General features: G+C 44.5%; 1 protein-coding gene across 2 annotated transcripts in view; it reads left to right on the top strand.

Annotated features, from left to right (window-relative positions):
* si:ch211-180a12.2 (uncharacterized) overlaps positions 1-16837 on the top strand; it is a 32195-nt gene that overhangs the window by 9440 nt on the left and 5918 nt on the right. The window contains exons 5-11 of one of the 2 annotated variants that reach the window (XM_061708736.1): positions 600-710; positions 10538-10699; positions 11625-11855; positions 12488-12538; positions 12611-12865; positions 13566-13913; positions 13999-14271. In XM_061708736.1, the coding sequence (XP_061564720.1) occupies positions 600-710; positions 10538-10699; positions 11625-11855; positions 12488-12538; positions 12611-12865; positions 13566-13913; positions 13999-14271 (1431 nt within the window). Of the gene's footprint in view, positions 1-599; positions 711-10537; positions 10700-11540; positions 11856-12487; positions 12539-12610; positions 12866-13565; positions 13914-13998; positions 14272-16837 lie in introns of both variants that reach the window. The other variant, XM_061708735.1, reaches the window with a different exon arrangement.

Raw genomic sequence — 16837 nt, 5'->3', positions numbered from 1 at the left:
GAGAGAGCCTCACAAGGTAACTGATAAAACTTTCTCTTTGCTTCTGTAGGCCACAGACAATGATTTCAGTTTTGTCTGAGTTCAACTGGAGAAAATTGTTTTGCATCCACAGACTGATCTGCTTGATACAGTAACACAATGAATAGGTGCATTTTCCCCTACTACGTGTCACGTAGATCTGAGTATCATCTGCATAGTTGTAGTAGGAAACATTATATCTGCGTATTAGCTGGCCTAATGGAGGCATGTACAGATTGAACAATAGGAGTCCCAGGATGACCCCTGGGGAACCCCGAAGGTCATAGACATTTACTCTGAGACACAGTTACCAATTTCAAAAAAGTACCTCATGTCCTTGAGATAAGACCTGAACCAATTTAAAGCAGTACCAGTGTTTTTTACCCAGTCTTCTAACCTCTGTGATAAGATCACATGGTCAACTGTGTCAAAAGCAGTGCTTAGGTCCATCAGAACTAGGACAGAGACTTTGCCTACGTCTGTGTTCAGTTCACTGTATTGTTTGTCACCTTGATCAGAGCTGTCATTTCCATTCATTAAGTAACATTTTCTTAAGATTTTGTCCCTTTGTGTCCTGTCAGATGAGTCCCCTGTGTTAAATAAATCCGCCAAAGCATCTGTGGCCATGATGTCTATTTCTATAGTGCTGGTCTTCCTGCTGTGCTTCGGCTTTTCCTGGAGGAGAAGAGATGGTGAGTCCCAACTTTTGAAATGAAGCAAAGTCTACGAATGACTCTAAGCACAGGGTATGGTCTTATTGATTTATATATATATATATATATATATATATATATATATATATATATATATATATATATATATATATATATATATATATATGCGGAAGTCATGCTGATCATGGCTTACAGCTTAAGAAAACTCAAATATCCTATCCTAAATATATATATATATATATATATATATATATATATATATATATATATATATATATATATATATATACAGGACTGTCTCAGAAAATTTGAATATTGTGATTTTCTGACATATTGTGATCTTTCAGACAGTCCTGTATATATATATATATATATATATATATATATATATATATATATATATATATATATATATATATATATATATATATATACATACAGGACTGTCTCAGAAAATTTGAATATTGTGATTTTCTGTAATGCAATTACAAAAACAAAAATGTCATACATTCTGGATTCATTACAAATCAACTGAAATATTGCCTTTTATTATTTTAATATTGCTGATCATGGCTTACAGCTTAAGAAAACTCAAATATCCTATCTCAAAAAATTTGAATATTCTGGGAATCTTAATCTTAAACTGTAAACCATAATCAGCAATATTAAAATAATAAAAGGCTTTGCAATATTTCAGTTGATTTGTAATGAATCCAGAATGTATGACATTTTTGTTTTTGTAATTGCATTACAGAAAATAAAGAACTTTATCACAATATTCTAATTTTATGAGACAGTCCTGTATGTGTGTGGTTTTTGCCAATTCACAACACAGCAGGTAACCATCTCTTAGAGCGGTTCTCTATCCATCCATCCTTCCATCTTCTTCCGCTTTATCCGTTACCGGGTCATGGAGGCAGCAGTCCTAGCATAGATGCCCAGACTTCCTTCACCCCAGACACTTCCTCCAGCTCTTCCAAGGGGAGTCTGAGGCGTTCCCAGGCCAGCCGAGAGACATAGTAGATACATACATAATAGAGAATTACAGCATGTCCTGGGTCTTCCCCGGGGTCTCCTCCCGGTGGGACATGCCTGGAACACCTCCATAGGGAGGAGGGACATGCCTGGAACACCTCCCTAGGGAGGCGTCCAGGATCCGATACAGATGCCCAAGTCACTTCAGCTGACTCCTCTCAATGTGAAGGAGCAGCGGCTCGACTCCGAGCTTCTCACACCTATCTCTAAGGCAGGGATATTCAACTGGTGGCCCGTGGGCCACTTGCGGCCCGCCAGGAGCTTTTATGTGGCCCCTGGTCATATTTCAAAAAAAGGGGGGAAAGTAGTGTTGTCCCGATCGATCGGAAGTCACTTCCGGTGGGCGTCACTTCCGGCCGGCAAGCGAAACTAACATGGTTTACATCAGAGGCGGATCTAGGGGGTGGCTACTTGGGCTCAAGCCTCGAATGTTTTTCCAAAAGCCCCGGATCCATAGGCGCCGGAACCGTGGGTGCTTCGGGGCCCGAGCGCCCACGGAGATAGCCGAGCAGGCGAGCCCTCATGTCAACAATCACTGATTGGCTAAAGCGGTTTTCACACAGAGGGCACACAGCGGTAGCCGCTGCCGGCTTTCCCATTCATTGTGTATGTGCTGCCTCCGCGCAAGAGCGCAGGGTTTGCCGCCGAGGTCAGCGGCGCGCAACAGGGCGCACGCCACCGGGTTGGGCGCAGACTCGGCGCAGAGACGGCGCAAGTGCCCGGATCTGAAAAAACAAAAAAACAAAAAAAATCGTCTGGTCTAAATATTCAATTGGGGCGCAAACACTACGGCAGTTGCCGTCTCGCGCCGCCGAGCTCGGTGGGGAAGCGTCCGCTCTGGGCGCAAAGCGCAGACCGAGCCGGTGTTCTGTCAATTTCTGCTGCTTCGTCGGAAAATGCTACCACGGCATAAACCGATAGCGTCTATCTGTCGAGTTTTGCTACCCTATCAGAAAAAGTTCCTTAATGGTTTTCTACCTTTTGCAGAGCTACAATTTTACTGTTTTCCTCCCCAAACCACTTCCTTTCCCCTTAAGTGGTCCTTGTCTCTTGCCAGGCCGTTATTGTAACTAAGAATGTGTTATTAATGATTACTGGTTAAATACACAAGAATGACTGAATGAATATCAAATAAAGCGATAGAATTGTTTTATTTTTCCTCTTTATCGTATAATGTTCACAAAAAGTAATGCAATTAATGTCATGGGTAGTGTATTTTGAAGGATCAAATACACAACATCCCATATTATCAATTTTAAATCAATATTTCAGGGGTAACAATTTGTAATAATTTGATAGTCCAGTAACGTCCTATCAAATAATGCTCCCGTCACTTAATGCATTCAGGGCACGGGAAGCATCTAAAATGATCTCTGCTGGCCTGATACTGCGCCGCAAAATATCTAAAATTATCTAAATATCTTAAAACATTTGCCTGCGCCCAAATTGAACATTTTTTAATTTCACCATGCTGCGCTGTGACGACATCTCGGCGAATCCAATAGGAGAGAAGGTGGTGGAGGAAGAAAAAAACTTGCAGGTTGTAGATCAGAGACGATCAAGATTGGAGAAAAAATTATTTTGGCTGTGCGTCTGTGTGAGGAGTTGTGGGATGAGACTGCAGGCCTATCGTGACCTCAATAAAAAGGGACAAAAGTGGAGAGAAATCTCCCAAAATTTGGACATGCCAGGTGTATTTAAAAGTGGTAGAAAACTTTTGGTAGTGGTAGAGAGCTATTGCAAACCGAGCTGTAGGCTACTGTACGTCCAAAAGAGTGGGAAAACGGTACCAAACCGGGAAAATTTCCCGCCCCCTGGGGCTAAGCCTCGGATCTCCTGACATCCTAGATCCGCCCCTGGTTTACATATCGCATTTTGTTAATTAATAAAAGTTTAAGATGCTTGGTAGCCTTTTCAGTTGGTTAATGATTCATTGGACAGTGTTTGTACATGTTCACTAGCAAGGACCACGCCATCAACAGGATACGTTTAAATGATTTATTGATACGAAGATGATAACGATGACGATGGTGATGATAATGGCGATGACGATGACAATGGCGATGATGATGATCTATGGATCAGTCGATGCGTTGTGGGGAAGCTGGTAGGGAATCCGCCGCAGCGCCCGGGCAACGACGAACCCCCTAGGAATCTATGAGGTAGAGAAAGAGAGGGAAGAAGGAGAAGAGAAAAGGGATGGGGGGGAGGGGTGCATAGAACGAGGGCGAAGAGGAAGTGAAGGTTAGGCTGGTATTTGAAGGTTTGCCGGAAGAGGCGTGGTGCCGGAGGAGGCGTGGTTGAGGCGTGGTCCTGCTCCCGAAATTCGCTTGTTAAGCTCCAATTCACTAGCAAGGACCACGCCATCAACAGGATACGTTTAAATGATTTATTGATACGAAGATGATAACGATGACGATGGTGATGATAATGGCGATGACGATGACAATGGCGATGATGATGATCTATGGATCAGTCGATGCGTTGTGGGGAAGCTGGTAGGGAATCCGCCGCAGCGCCCGGGCAACGACGAACCCCCAAAACCGTGGATTATTTAAGGAGATGAGACTGAGCGGATCTGAGGTCGCTAAGATCTGAGCGAATGTAGCGATGATAGTTGGGAGGACCATCGGCCCATGAGCTGTATGAGGTGTTCTGGGATACCAGATAAGGAGAGTATATGACGGAAGCGATGGTGAAACCAGAAACTGGTGACGACTGTCCTGACTCGGACGCAAGGATCTGTCGAAGATGTGCTGTGTTTTCCAGGAAGACAGGTAGTTGGCCAGGGTCTCGAAGTATTCAGGGGTGATTGGTCTTCGGGGATGAGAAACGAGAAAGGGAGTCGGTGATGGTGGTGGAGTGACCGGGGACATGTGCTGCATGGAGGATAAATTGATGTATGGCTGAGTGCCAGACTAGACGGCGCATGAACAGCATGATGGATGTGGAGTTGGAGCGTCCTTTATTAATTATGTCGATACTTATCGATATGAAGATGATGGCGATGATGGTGGCGAAGAAGATGGCGATGATGATGGCGATGAATGATGATGGCGATGATTATGGCGATGACGAAGGCGATGACGATGGCGAAGGCGAAGGCGATAACGATGATGGTGGCGAAGACGATGATGATGGCGATGAATGATGATGGCGATGATGATGATGGCGATGAAGATGATGACGAAGGCGATGACGATGGCGAAGACGAAGGCGATGACGATAACGATGCCGATGCCAATGATGATGGCAATGACGATGTCGATGGCGATGACGATGGCGATGACGATGAAGATGATGGCGATGATGGGGGCGAAGACGATGCCGATGATGGCGATGAATGATGATGGCGATGATGATGATGGCGATGGCGATGACGAAGGCGATAACGATGCCAATGACGATGCAAATGATGATGGCAATGACGATGGCGATGACGAAGGAGATAACGATGACGATGAAGATGATGGCGATGATGGTGGCGAAGACGATGCCGATGATGATGGCGATGATGATGATGATGGCGATGATGATGATGGCGATGATGGTGGCGAAGACGATGCCGATGATGATGGCGATGAATGATGATGGCGATGATGATGATGGCGATGACGATGACGATGGCGATGACGAAGGCGATAACGATGACGATAACGATGACGATGCCAATGACGATGGCAATGACTATGGCAATGACGATGATGATCTATGGTTCGGTCGAAACGTTGTGGTATTCGTTTGCGCGCTCTGAGGGCCGTCCTGCTGCAAACCATCTGCCATCGTGAAAGCCCCCAAAACCGATTGAAGGAGCAGCATCAGTGTATGGATTGATGTCGTGGGGGTGAGCCGGTTGGTCATCATAAAAGAAAGTGATCCCCTTCCAGGTGGCAAGGAGGTTGAGCCACAACGAAGCTCGGCATGGCTCGAGTTGTCTGGGGAGATGGGAGACAAGAGAGATGGAACAGCGGAAGCGATGGACGGCAAGTGTGAGATGAAGGCCCGCCCTTGGGGAATAATGCGCATGGCAAAATTGAGGTGGCCCAGGAGGGAGAGGAGTTGGCGTTTGGTGCAGCCTGGAGCTAAGAGGAAATAGAAGACCGATAAATAAGAAGACCGATTCGGTTGAGCTTTCGGTTGGAAGAGAAGCCTGAAACAGATCCGTATCGAGAGTGATACCAAGGAATTCGAGGGAGGTGGAGGGGCCCGCCGTTTTCTCAGCGGACAATGGAACCCCGAGTTCAGAGAAAACGGAAGTCAGGGTGACCAGGCCGGAAGCGGGTGGCGATGAGAGAAGGGTAACGATGAGGAATCATTCAAGAGATGGACGAGGAAGGAATGCCGTGGTTGTTGGAGAGGAGGTGGGCTGAGGGGGGCAGTGGCATCCCGGTGCCAGTAACCCCGGCTGAAGTTAGCTGTTGTAGGTGCTGGAGGTGGATTAGGTGCTGGAGGTGGGCTGAGGGGGGCAGTGGCATCCCGGTGCCAGAAACCCCGGCCGGATCTAGCTGCAGTAGTTGGTGGAGGTGGGCTGGGGAGGGGCAGCGGCATCCCGGTGCCGGAAACCCCAGCCGGATCTAGCTGCTGTGGTTGGTGGAGGTGGGCTGAGGGGGGCAGTGGCATCCTGGTGCCAGAAACCCCAGCCGGATCTAGCTGCTGTAGTTGGTGGAGGTGGGCTGGGGGGGGGGCAGTGGCATCCCGGTGCCAGAAACCCCAGCCGGATCTAGCTGCTGTAGTGGCATCCCGGTGCCATAAACCCCAGCCGGATCTAGCTGCTGTAGTGGCATCCCGGTGCCAGAAACCCCAGCTGGATCTAGCTGCTGTAGTTGGTGGAGGTGGGCTGGGGGGGGCAGTGGCATCCCGGTGCCAGAAACCCCAGCCGGATCTAGCTGCTGTAGTGGCATCCCGGTGCCATAAACCCCAGCCGGATCTAGCTGCTGTAGTGGCATCCCGGTGCCAGAAACCCCAGCCGGATCTAGCTGCTGTAGTGGCATCCCGGTGCCAGGGACCTTGGGGAGGGAGTGAGGAGATTGCTGGTGTGGGTGGAAATCCGACCTGCGACGACGGCTATGGGCTGATCCGGATTGTCCGCGTCCTCTTCCCGATGGCGGAGGTGGGCTGGAAAGGCTGGAAGATGGTGAGCTGCAGTGATGCCGGATGTTCAGAAGGGATGAACCGGGTGGAATGTGGACGACTGAAGAGGCAGAAGTTTCTGGGCGGCTGTCAGGCTCGGGAGAGCGGTGTTTTGGGCACGGCGGCGGCTGAGGAGTTTGCCTCCTCCGAAACATGGCGGGGTGTGCTAGCATCCCGGTGCTAGTAACACCGCTGAGTTAGCTGTTGTAGGTGCTGGGGGTGGGCTGGGGGGGGCTAGCAACCCGGTGCTAGTTACCCCAGCCCCGAAGTTAGCTGTTGTAGGTTTGTTTGCGCAGGTTTGGCCGGTACCGGAGAAGTGCGGGAAGCGAAAGCGTTGGGATGACGGGCGGCGGGACCAGCCGCGGACGGGGCGAACGAGCAGCTGCCCGCGGGGCCGGAACGAGTTGAGGAAGAAAACCGGGCCGAAATGCGGTGGGAGGGAAGCCAGGCACTGGCCGGAACTGGGGAAGGGCGGGAAGCGAAAGCGTGGGATGACGGACGGCGGGATTAGCTGTGGACGGGGTGAAATGAGTAGTTGCCTGCGGGGCCGGAACGGGTTGAGGAAGGAAACTGGGTTGAAATGCGGTGGGAGGGATGCCGGGTACCGACATCACGATGCCGGTGGCCCCCAACCGAGGTAACCTGTTGGGACTGATGGAGTTGGGAAGCAGAGGATCCTGGCAACCCGGTGCCAAGAGCCCCTTCTAGCGCTGGCGGTTGAGGCTGCTGAATGAGCATGGCCGGGGTTTCTAGCATCCCGGTGCTAAAAACCCCGGCTGAGTTAGCTGTTGTAGGTGCCGGGGGTGGACTGGGGGGGGGGCCTAGAAACCCGGTGCTAGCAACCCCGGCCGAAGTTAGCTGTTGTACTTGCTGGAGGTGGGCAGTGTAACGATGGAATCGTTTATGTTTCCACACGGACGGCTTAAGGTGAAAGACCGCTCATGTGCAGTTGAGGTTCCTGCAATGAGGCAACGTTGTTCGGAGATTATGATTAACGAGAATGTTAATAAAAGACCTTGTGAGTAAAGGTAATGCTCAACGTCCGGTTTGTACGATCGCTTCTCTTTTACTATTGCGGTCTATGGGAAAAGCTTTCGGGGCCCCATGGGATGTTTTTTTTTTTTTTTTTTTTTTTTTTTTTTTTTTTTTTGGCGCAGTACCGCGGCTGGCCACTGGAAAATCTTCTGAGTGCGAGACCTGGGGGTCGACGTCACGGCGCGCCGTCGGAGTTGGCGTGATGACGTCATCCGGAAGAGAGCAGGTGTCGGCGGGGCTGATGGCGTGGCAGGCTTGCATGAGATGGTTGAGAAGTTTTTTCTTTTTGTTCATGCGGTGAAAAGGGACTCCTCCACCAGGCGGTGGCCCTATGGAGGGTGGCGACAGTCCAGCCCGAAACACCTGCAGAAGGCGGGCCGTCGGGGGCCCCTGCCGGGGCGTGGCTAGACCGCCAGCGGATTTCGCAGCCTGGGATTGCCCGCGTCCCCGCCGATGACGGAGGCGGGCCACGGGACGGGAAACGCACCTGCGGGCGGGCTGCCGCGATCCTGGATGTTGATGACAGATGAAGCGGACGGGATGGACCACTCGTTTCTGGGTGTGTCGCTGGAGCGGGGTTTAAACGCGGGCTCCGCAGGTGGCTGAGAGAAAGGAAAAAGGGTTGGAGAACACGTGCGTTCCGGAGGAATAAACCACCGCCGGAGCGGCAGCCGACGTGGGAGGTCGGCGGGCTCTTGGCGGGACACCGGGGCGGACGGGGCGGCTCGGTCTCGCTGCGCGGCACCCCCCGGGGTGGGGGGGGCGGCGGATTGCGCAACCTGCGCTGTCGGATCGATGGCGAGGAACACGGAAGAGGAGTCGGAGACCTGCGGCGACAATCCAGGATGTTCAGGAGAGGTGAACCGGACGGGATCACAGAGGATACGGGGCTTGACCGGCTCGCCGGGCGGCCGTGGGGGCCCGGAAGAGCGGCGCTTCAGGCACGGCGACGGCTGAAGAGTTTTCCTCCTCCGGATTCCGATCAGCTGGTGTTTGCTGGTGATCTCCTGCAAGCCGATCGTGGTCCGGAGGCGATAGCAACACGAGATCCATGAATGGGTGAGTAACTGTTTTCGAGATACGAGAGTGTGTAGGAGCGTTGACGTGCTGCCCGAGAGCGAGCGTGCTGTGCATAGAACGAGGGCGAAGAGGAAGTGAAGGTTAGGCTGGTATTTGAAGGTTTGCCGGAAGAGGCGTGGTGCCGGAGGAGGCGTGGTTGAGGCGTGGTCCTGCTCCCGAAATTCGCTTGTTAAGCTCCAATTAATATATGCTAGAGATGTATTTTACTACTTCTGATTTTTTGCCAGTTTTGCACAGTGATAATGTTTGTCACATTATTTGTTATTAACCTCCGTTGTATAGAGGACTTGTTTACATCATTAGGCTTCTAGGATTGGCCTGAAATTTTTTTCATTTACATCTCTAAATGAGGACTTTGCATTTCAGATGAACTTCTAAGCCTCCTATAATTTCATGCGATTGTTTTGTTTTGCTGATATAATGCACAGATGTGTTAAATAAAGGAGCGTATGGTTAATATTTTGGTTGCTTATTTACAACATCAAACTGGCTACTATGGACTGAAATGCTTAATATAATATTCAAATAAGGAAATCTTGGTGGAAAGTGGTGCTTTGTCATTATGGCGTGTTATATTAAAAGTAGGTCAATATCAACTTCATTAAGTTTGCACAATGCATGGTTTCAAAATGAACTTGTATTTCAAATAATATTTCTTTATTTGAATATTATATTTAACATTCACAATGACTAAATCTGGAGACAATTAATACATACTCTAATTATTATGTAAACTAGACAGATATATTCTCCTGCTCATTCCTGAGAACAAATGTATTATATATACATAAATCTTCGTCTTTGAGTGCAAAATACATTTTGAAAACCCCCAAATTTTCAAGTGTGCGGCCCTCTCCATACAGTCTTTTTGCAGATGTGGCCCCCGGCCTAATCTAGTTGAATACCCCTGCTCTAAGGGATAGGGATAGAGAGGGAGACTCACTCAAGCTCTCACGCCACACACGGCATTTCTCACCCTGTCATGTTCCCATAAATTGCCAAATTAAGTCAGTAAACTCTGAGCACCGAAATACAGCTGCGCAGTTGCAGTTGTGTTGCTGGGTCATCATACACATAAAATAAAAGATTGAATACAATGCGCAATTTTCAACACTTAAGCTGGAAATCTTTAAAATAAAAAAACAATTTCTGAGATTAAAGTAACAAATTGACATCAAAAATGAACCTGAGAAAACAGACTCATTCCTCATGGAGCAACATGCTTCCAAGATCATCTTAAGACACCACAGACATCCCCAGTAAGGGAATGCCACAGTCACATGCATTATCATCTCAGAAAAGGTAAATTTGATGAAGGTTATTCAACCTTTTATCTCTGAGAATATGCTTTTTTACGCACCAGTAAATGTATCACTTTAATAATGAGTTCATTAATTTATTTTCCTCCCATAATATTTCTCTCACTTGAACCTATAATTGATTTTATTTATCTACAAAGGCCATTATTTGCATTCGCTATCTAGAAGGGTTGGTTTAGAACCACTTTATTGCCTCTGTTGCCTTATCTATCCCCATCACTAATTTCTTTATTGCTTCTGGTTCAGAGAAACAGAAGTCTCTCACTGTGTCGGGAGTCATCTTGCCTCCACGCGTGGTTGTTGGCCAAAAGGGGAGGGTGACGGTGAGCATTGAAGGCAGGCGGGTGGACCGAGTCCAGACTGTGTGGTTTCTCAACGACACACCCATCTGTGACACCTCTCTCACAGGTACAGGAGTATATCATTTTCTTTCATGACCTATTCACACCTCTCTGACCGGGAACTCACTCTCAGTACGACGGAGTATTAGGGCCAAACTAAGACAAAAAAAATTGGAAATTACGAGAATAAAGTCATAATATAATGAGAATAAAGTCGTAAAATTACGAGAATAAAGTCGTAAAATTACGAGAATAAAGTCGTAATGTTGCGAGAATAAAGTCGTAATAGAATAAAGTCGTAATTTTATGAGAATAAAGTCGTAATATTACGAGAATAAAGTCGTAAAATTACGAGAATAAAGTCGTAACATTACGAGAATAAAGTCGTAATGTTGCGAGAATAAAGTCGTAATATTATGAGAATATAATTTATGAGAACTCTAACAGGAAGAGCTTCTTCTCCCTGTGTTAAAATGAGGAATATTGAGCATCTTGTGAAGTTATATTTATATATTTATAATATATTACGACTTTATTCTCGTAATTTTACGACTTTATTCTCGTAATTTTACGACTTTATTCTCATTACATTATGACTTTATTTTCGTAATTTCCTTTTTTTGTTTTTTTGTTTGGCCCTAATACTCCGTCGTACTCTCAGCAATTTGAGGCAGGGTAGAAAAAAAAGAGAACTTGAAGAATTTTTTTGGGGACACTATATGTTAAAGGATTTGTAAAAAGGCTAAACTGTGTATAATATTTGATTTACACCGTAACAATAATGTATTAAAAGTGACTCGTGGTATCAGAAATACTATTGATTTGTATTCAAATTCTTCCTAAATTATTTCTATGTTTTCTGTCTTACACTTGTATCCTGCTAACAATTGACAACATTACACACGCAGAAACTTCCAAATCTAACTTTAACTGCCTATACAACCCCCTAACCACCATCCATCTCCCCTACGGTCTAACTCTCACCTGCCCAGTTACAGAGAAAGGTCCTCTGCTGACCTCCAGGGGCGAGAGGGGGTACTACAAGCTGCACACTGACGGGCCGCTGCACTCCTCAAGAAATGGCACTCAGCATCTGGTCTCTGCACTCACATTCATCCCCCAGATTTCACTCCACAAGGGCGCTGTTTTCAAGTGCCAGGTGTCCTATGTAAACAAAGACAGGATTGTGGAAGAAAGGGTGTCAGAGAAGTTTACGATTCTGTGTAAGAACTACTATTTTACCGTATTTTCTGGACTATAAGCCGCACCTGCATATAAGCCGCACCCGCTCTATTTCTAAAAAAATAATTAAAAAAAGATATACAAGCCGCACCTGCATACAAGCCAACTCCACTCTATTTAAAAAAAAAAAGATATGCAAGCCGCAGATATTTATGTTGTTAGATTAGATATTTACTACATGTACAGAAAGATTTTGAACTGTAAATGATGTACATGTTTGTACCTAAATAGATCCTTTCCTAACAGTGTCTTTTATCACGGCAGCAACTTTGCTGATTAAAACGGGACAGAACCAAGAGAAAATTACTGGTATTTATTTATCTATTTATCTGTTTGAAATCTGCTTCTTCCTACTTCTATCTGCTAAAGAAGAAGTAGCGTATTCTTATTTGCATTTATTTTGTCTTAGTTTTGATTCTAATTCCGGTTAGAGTGCCCCGAGCGGTGGAAGAAAAATCCACAGAATAGCCGCACCTTTGTATAAGCCGCATGGTTCAAAAACTATGAAAAAAGTAGTGGCTTATAGTCCAGAAAATACGGTACTTCAAATTTGACCCAAAATGGGCTTTTTTGCAACTTCTGCATGAGAAACATTTGCATGTTTTGTGACCAGCTCCTCCAGAAGTGTCAGACATACAGTTGGCAGAGACACAAAATGACTCAGGTAAGACAAAGCCTTTTTTCTCCAATAATGTTCCTTGCTGGGGGGATGCTATATTCAATCTCTGCCTTGCAGACGTCATCAGCATGACGGTCCGGGCATCGCATTTCCATCCAGATGTCATCACCTTCCGCTGGTTCTGCCAGGGCGGTGAGCTCAGTCCTGTAGCGTCCCAGGCCTCGTCCTCCCCTCGGCCAAATTCTGAGGGATTCTTCTCGGCCTCCAGCCAGTGCAAACTTCCCCGGAGCGAGCTGGAAAAGGGATCCACAAAGGTGTGGGTCAGTGTTCACCACATGGCCCTGAAGCAACCAGTCACCCGAGAAACCAGAGGTATGAAAGAGAAATGTAACAATTAATCAAAAAGTCAAACAGTAATAGTTAGTTAATAGTTAATATTTATTTATTTCGGTCAATCACAAACAAAAATCAACAAACAAGATAACACAGGTTTTTCCCTGGTGAACATTGTGATTATTTGACCGAAAAGGTCTGGGCTTGAAGCATAAAGCTTATCTTGCCCACCTTTTAACTGAATACAAAGTATACAAAGTGTATACAAAAAAAAAAAGTCTACACAAAATAATAATAATAGTAATAATAATAATAATAATAATAATAATAATAATAATAACAATAATAATAAAAATAATAATAATAATAACAATGATGATGATGATGATAATAATAATAATAATAATAATAATAATAATAATAATAATAATAATAATAATAATAATAATAATAATAATAATAATAATAATAATAATAATAATAATAATAATAATATGATAATAATAATAATGATAGCTCTGAAAACAGAAAGTGAAAAGATGGTAAAAAAAACGGCAAAACCAATGTAAGTTGTCATTTTATCTCATGCATGTGTGCATTCTTCTTTGTTTGCTTATTGTGTTTCTATATATGTGTCCATTACCTTTGCTTTGAATAGTATCTTGTATGCTTTTATTGAATTTGCTAGTTTAAGGTCATTATCTAATGAGTTCTAATGATCCTTTTTCATCCCAAATAGGCTTCATCAAAAGGCCATGCGTGTCCGAAATTGTCAGCTCCAACTACTCTTCAAATGAGACTTCAATTCTGGGATGTGAAATTACCGATTTCTACCCCCCGAACATATCAGTGACATGGCTGAAGCTCAGAGAGGGAGAGGAGGATGACAGAGAGGAGGAGGTGATAGAGGGAGGAGAGCTGTGGGGCCCCATACAAACTAACCCCAGACTCTTCAGGCTAACAGCCACCCTGGACCGGAGAGCAACCCATCAGGAGAAAAAAGACAGGAGAGGAGGGATTATCTGCAGAGTGGAACACTGCTCTCTAGATGAGCCGATAGAGAGGAAGTGGAAATATGGTGACATTGGTATGAACCATTGAAGACAACTTACTGTCAATTGAATGTTTTTTTCTTCAATCATTCAATATTTATTTCCCTTTTCTCTCCTCAGTTGCTCCCTCTATTCCTCCATCGATCTCGGTCTGTTGGAGTAGTGAGGGCGTTGGCGTGTTCTCTCTCTTGTTGAGAGGAGGTCACCCAAAGGTAAAATTACTCTGGACGGCGGGGGGTGCCACCCTGACAACGCTGACGTCCAGCGAGACAGAGGAGATCGGAGACGATGGGCAGAGAGAGTTGAAAAGTGTTTGCGCCATGGAGAGGTCTACCAATCTGCTAAATCCGACAAACAAAAAGCAGGAACGGCGGAAGAACGGGCATGCAATAAGTACTTTAACTTCATTAACACAAACTGTAGGAGTGATTTATTTTTGTTGGAAGCGCAGAAATATCAGATGAGGTCTTCTATTCAGCACAGACGTAAAGTTCATCAAGTATCAATAACATAAGCTATTGATTCATTTTCTATTTATAACATGTACCGTATTTTCCGCACTATAAGGCATACCGCATTATAAGGCGTACCAAATATATGGTAAAATAACATACTATAGTGGCTGGGGTTGAGTTACGTATCTACCTGATGGAGCTGCGCTACAGGAAATGCTATCGTAAATCGGAAATCCTACAGCAAATGCAAACAAAAAAAAACAAGAAGAAAAGTACCGTATGTCAAACTTTATTAACAAAATAAAAACCAGCTTTGCTCCGTCTCGTCAAAGTCGCCATTATGCGAGTCAGCATCGCTGCTGTTGTCTTGAAAGTCTGACGATTCCTGACGTTTTTAGCGCCATTACTTTGGCGACACCAACTACAGTAGCTACAATCCCCCTGACTACAGTGACAGAAATTACTGTAATGATCATATATAAGGCGCACTGCCGGTTTTTGAGAAAATTAAAGGCTTTTAGGTGCGCCTTATAGTGCGGAAAATACGGTACATGACAAAAAATATAATAATAGTGTTCCTTCACATTTCTCAGAACCTATATGAGGAAGTTGTGAGGAAGTTATGTCATTTCCTTACTTACGAACAAAGACCATCATTGTTTCAACTGAGCAGTATTTTATCTCAAATCTTTTTTCTTTTGCTTGGTTAGATATAGACATCAAACTACTTGGACATGGTAGAAGTTAAAACAAAACAAATAAAAAGAAAGATATCCTCCTTGGCTCTAAATGAGAAATACTCAGCATCCGCCACATGAGTTTATCTTTCTCGCTGGCTTCACACAGTCATTTGCAAAAGTTAATACTCCCTCTTTTTTGTGTGTGCATAAAAACAAAACAAATACATAAAAAGTCATAATAAAAACTAGTCTAATTGGGTCTTACTCTCAGGAAAATACAACCTCAGAGGAACAACAACATGTAACTTGAAACTTGTAGATATTTTAGCAGCATTCCTTTAGTCTATGAATGTTTTAAGGAATTTTTCTAACACAGAGCTCTCTCAAGGATCCACCACGGCTGTTCAGTTAGGCTGATGTCTGGCCACTCTGGATCACTGTCCTGTTGCGTGACCCAGTTTTCACCAAGTTTTAGCTGTTGGACAGATGACCTCACCGTTGCCTCTAGAATACTCTGGTGTACGGAGGAGCACACGGTCCTTTCAGAGACTAGTGTCCATGTCCAGAGGTGTCAAAAGTATTCACATTCATTACTCAGGTAGAAGTATAGATACTAGAGTTTAAAAATACTCCTGTAGAAGTTGAAGTATCAACTCAAGTTTTTTACTCAAGTAAAAGTATAAAAGTACTGGTTTCAAAACTACTTAAAGTATAAAAGTAAAAGTAATGTAAGGGGGAAAAAAGCCATTAAGGACAAAAGCCATTGAAAATGAATGCATCTTAGTATAATGCAAATATATTAAAGAACCATATAAGATAAGATAAGATAAGAAATCCTTTAATAGTCCCCCAGAGGGGAAATTTCCAGATTACAGCAGCAAAGGGGATAGTGCAAACACAAGAGGCATCAATATCACACAATATCACGCAATAATAATAATAATAATAATAATAAAAAACACTATAAACAGTATATACAATAATAATGATAAGAAGAAGAAGGAGAATAAAAATAGTAATAAATAAAAAAATACTAGTATACAAAAAGAAAAACAGATGGATATTTACAGATGTTGTTTATGCACGTTGCAGAGAATGGTATTGCACATTATTTTCGGTTTGTATATTTATTGTCAGGATTGTTTGTGGTCTACTGTGAGCAGTGCTGGTTGTGTAGTCTCACAGCTGCAGGGAGGAAGGACCTTCTGTAGCGCTCCTTCAGACACCTAGGGTGAAGGAGCCTGTCGCTGAAGGAGCTCTCCAGCGCTCTGAAGGTGTATATATGTGTACTATTGAGCATTAACATGTGTTTCAGAGAGCAGGAGATATGATGACTAGTTGCCTATAAGTATTGTAATGGTGCAAAAACTTCAGAGGCATGTTATCATTTATCCTAATGTTTATTGGAATGTACATCCAAGTTTAGTTGCAGGAATCTGATGCAACGGATGTAAGAACAAAACTGGACAAGAACATCTGAAACAACCACAACCAAATTCACTCTATCCGGATGGAGCAATTTAACTGGATAGTTTTTTTTAAAGGCCGAAATGAAATAGAGTAACAAGGCTGTTTTTAAAATGTAAGGAGTAAAAAGTACAGATAATTGCGTGAAAATGTAAGGAGTAAAAGTAAAAAGTCGTCTGAAAAATAATTACTCCAGTGAAGTATAGATAACCAAAATTTCTACTTAAGTAAGGTAACGAAGTATTTGTACTTTGTTACTTGACACCTCTGTCCATGTCCTTTGGCTGCAAAACAACTCCAAATCATCAGCCCTCCACTACTGTGCTTGACAGTAGGCATGAGGTTGTGGTTCAGTGG

This window comes from Cololabis saira, chromosome 19 (genome assembly GCF_033807715.1).
Source record: "Cololabis saira isolate AMF1-May2022 chromosome 19, fColSai1.1, whole genome shotgun sequence".
NCBI lineage: Eukaryota > Metazoa > Chordata > Actinopteri > Beloniformes > Belonidae > Cololabis > Cololabis saira.
The sequence above is the reverse complement of the archived record's forward strand: the minus strand, read 5'-3'. Positions and strand labels throughout refer to the sequence as shown.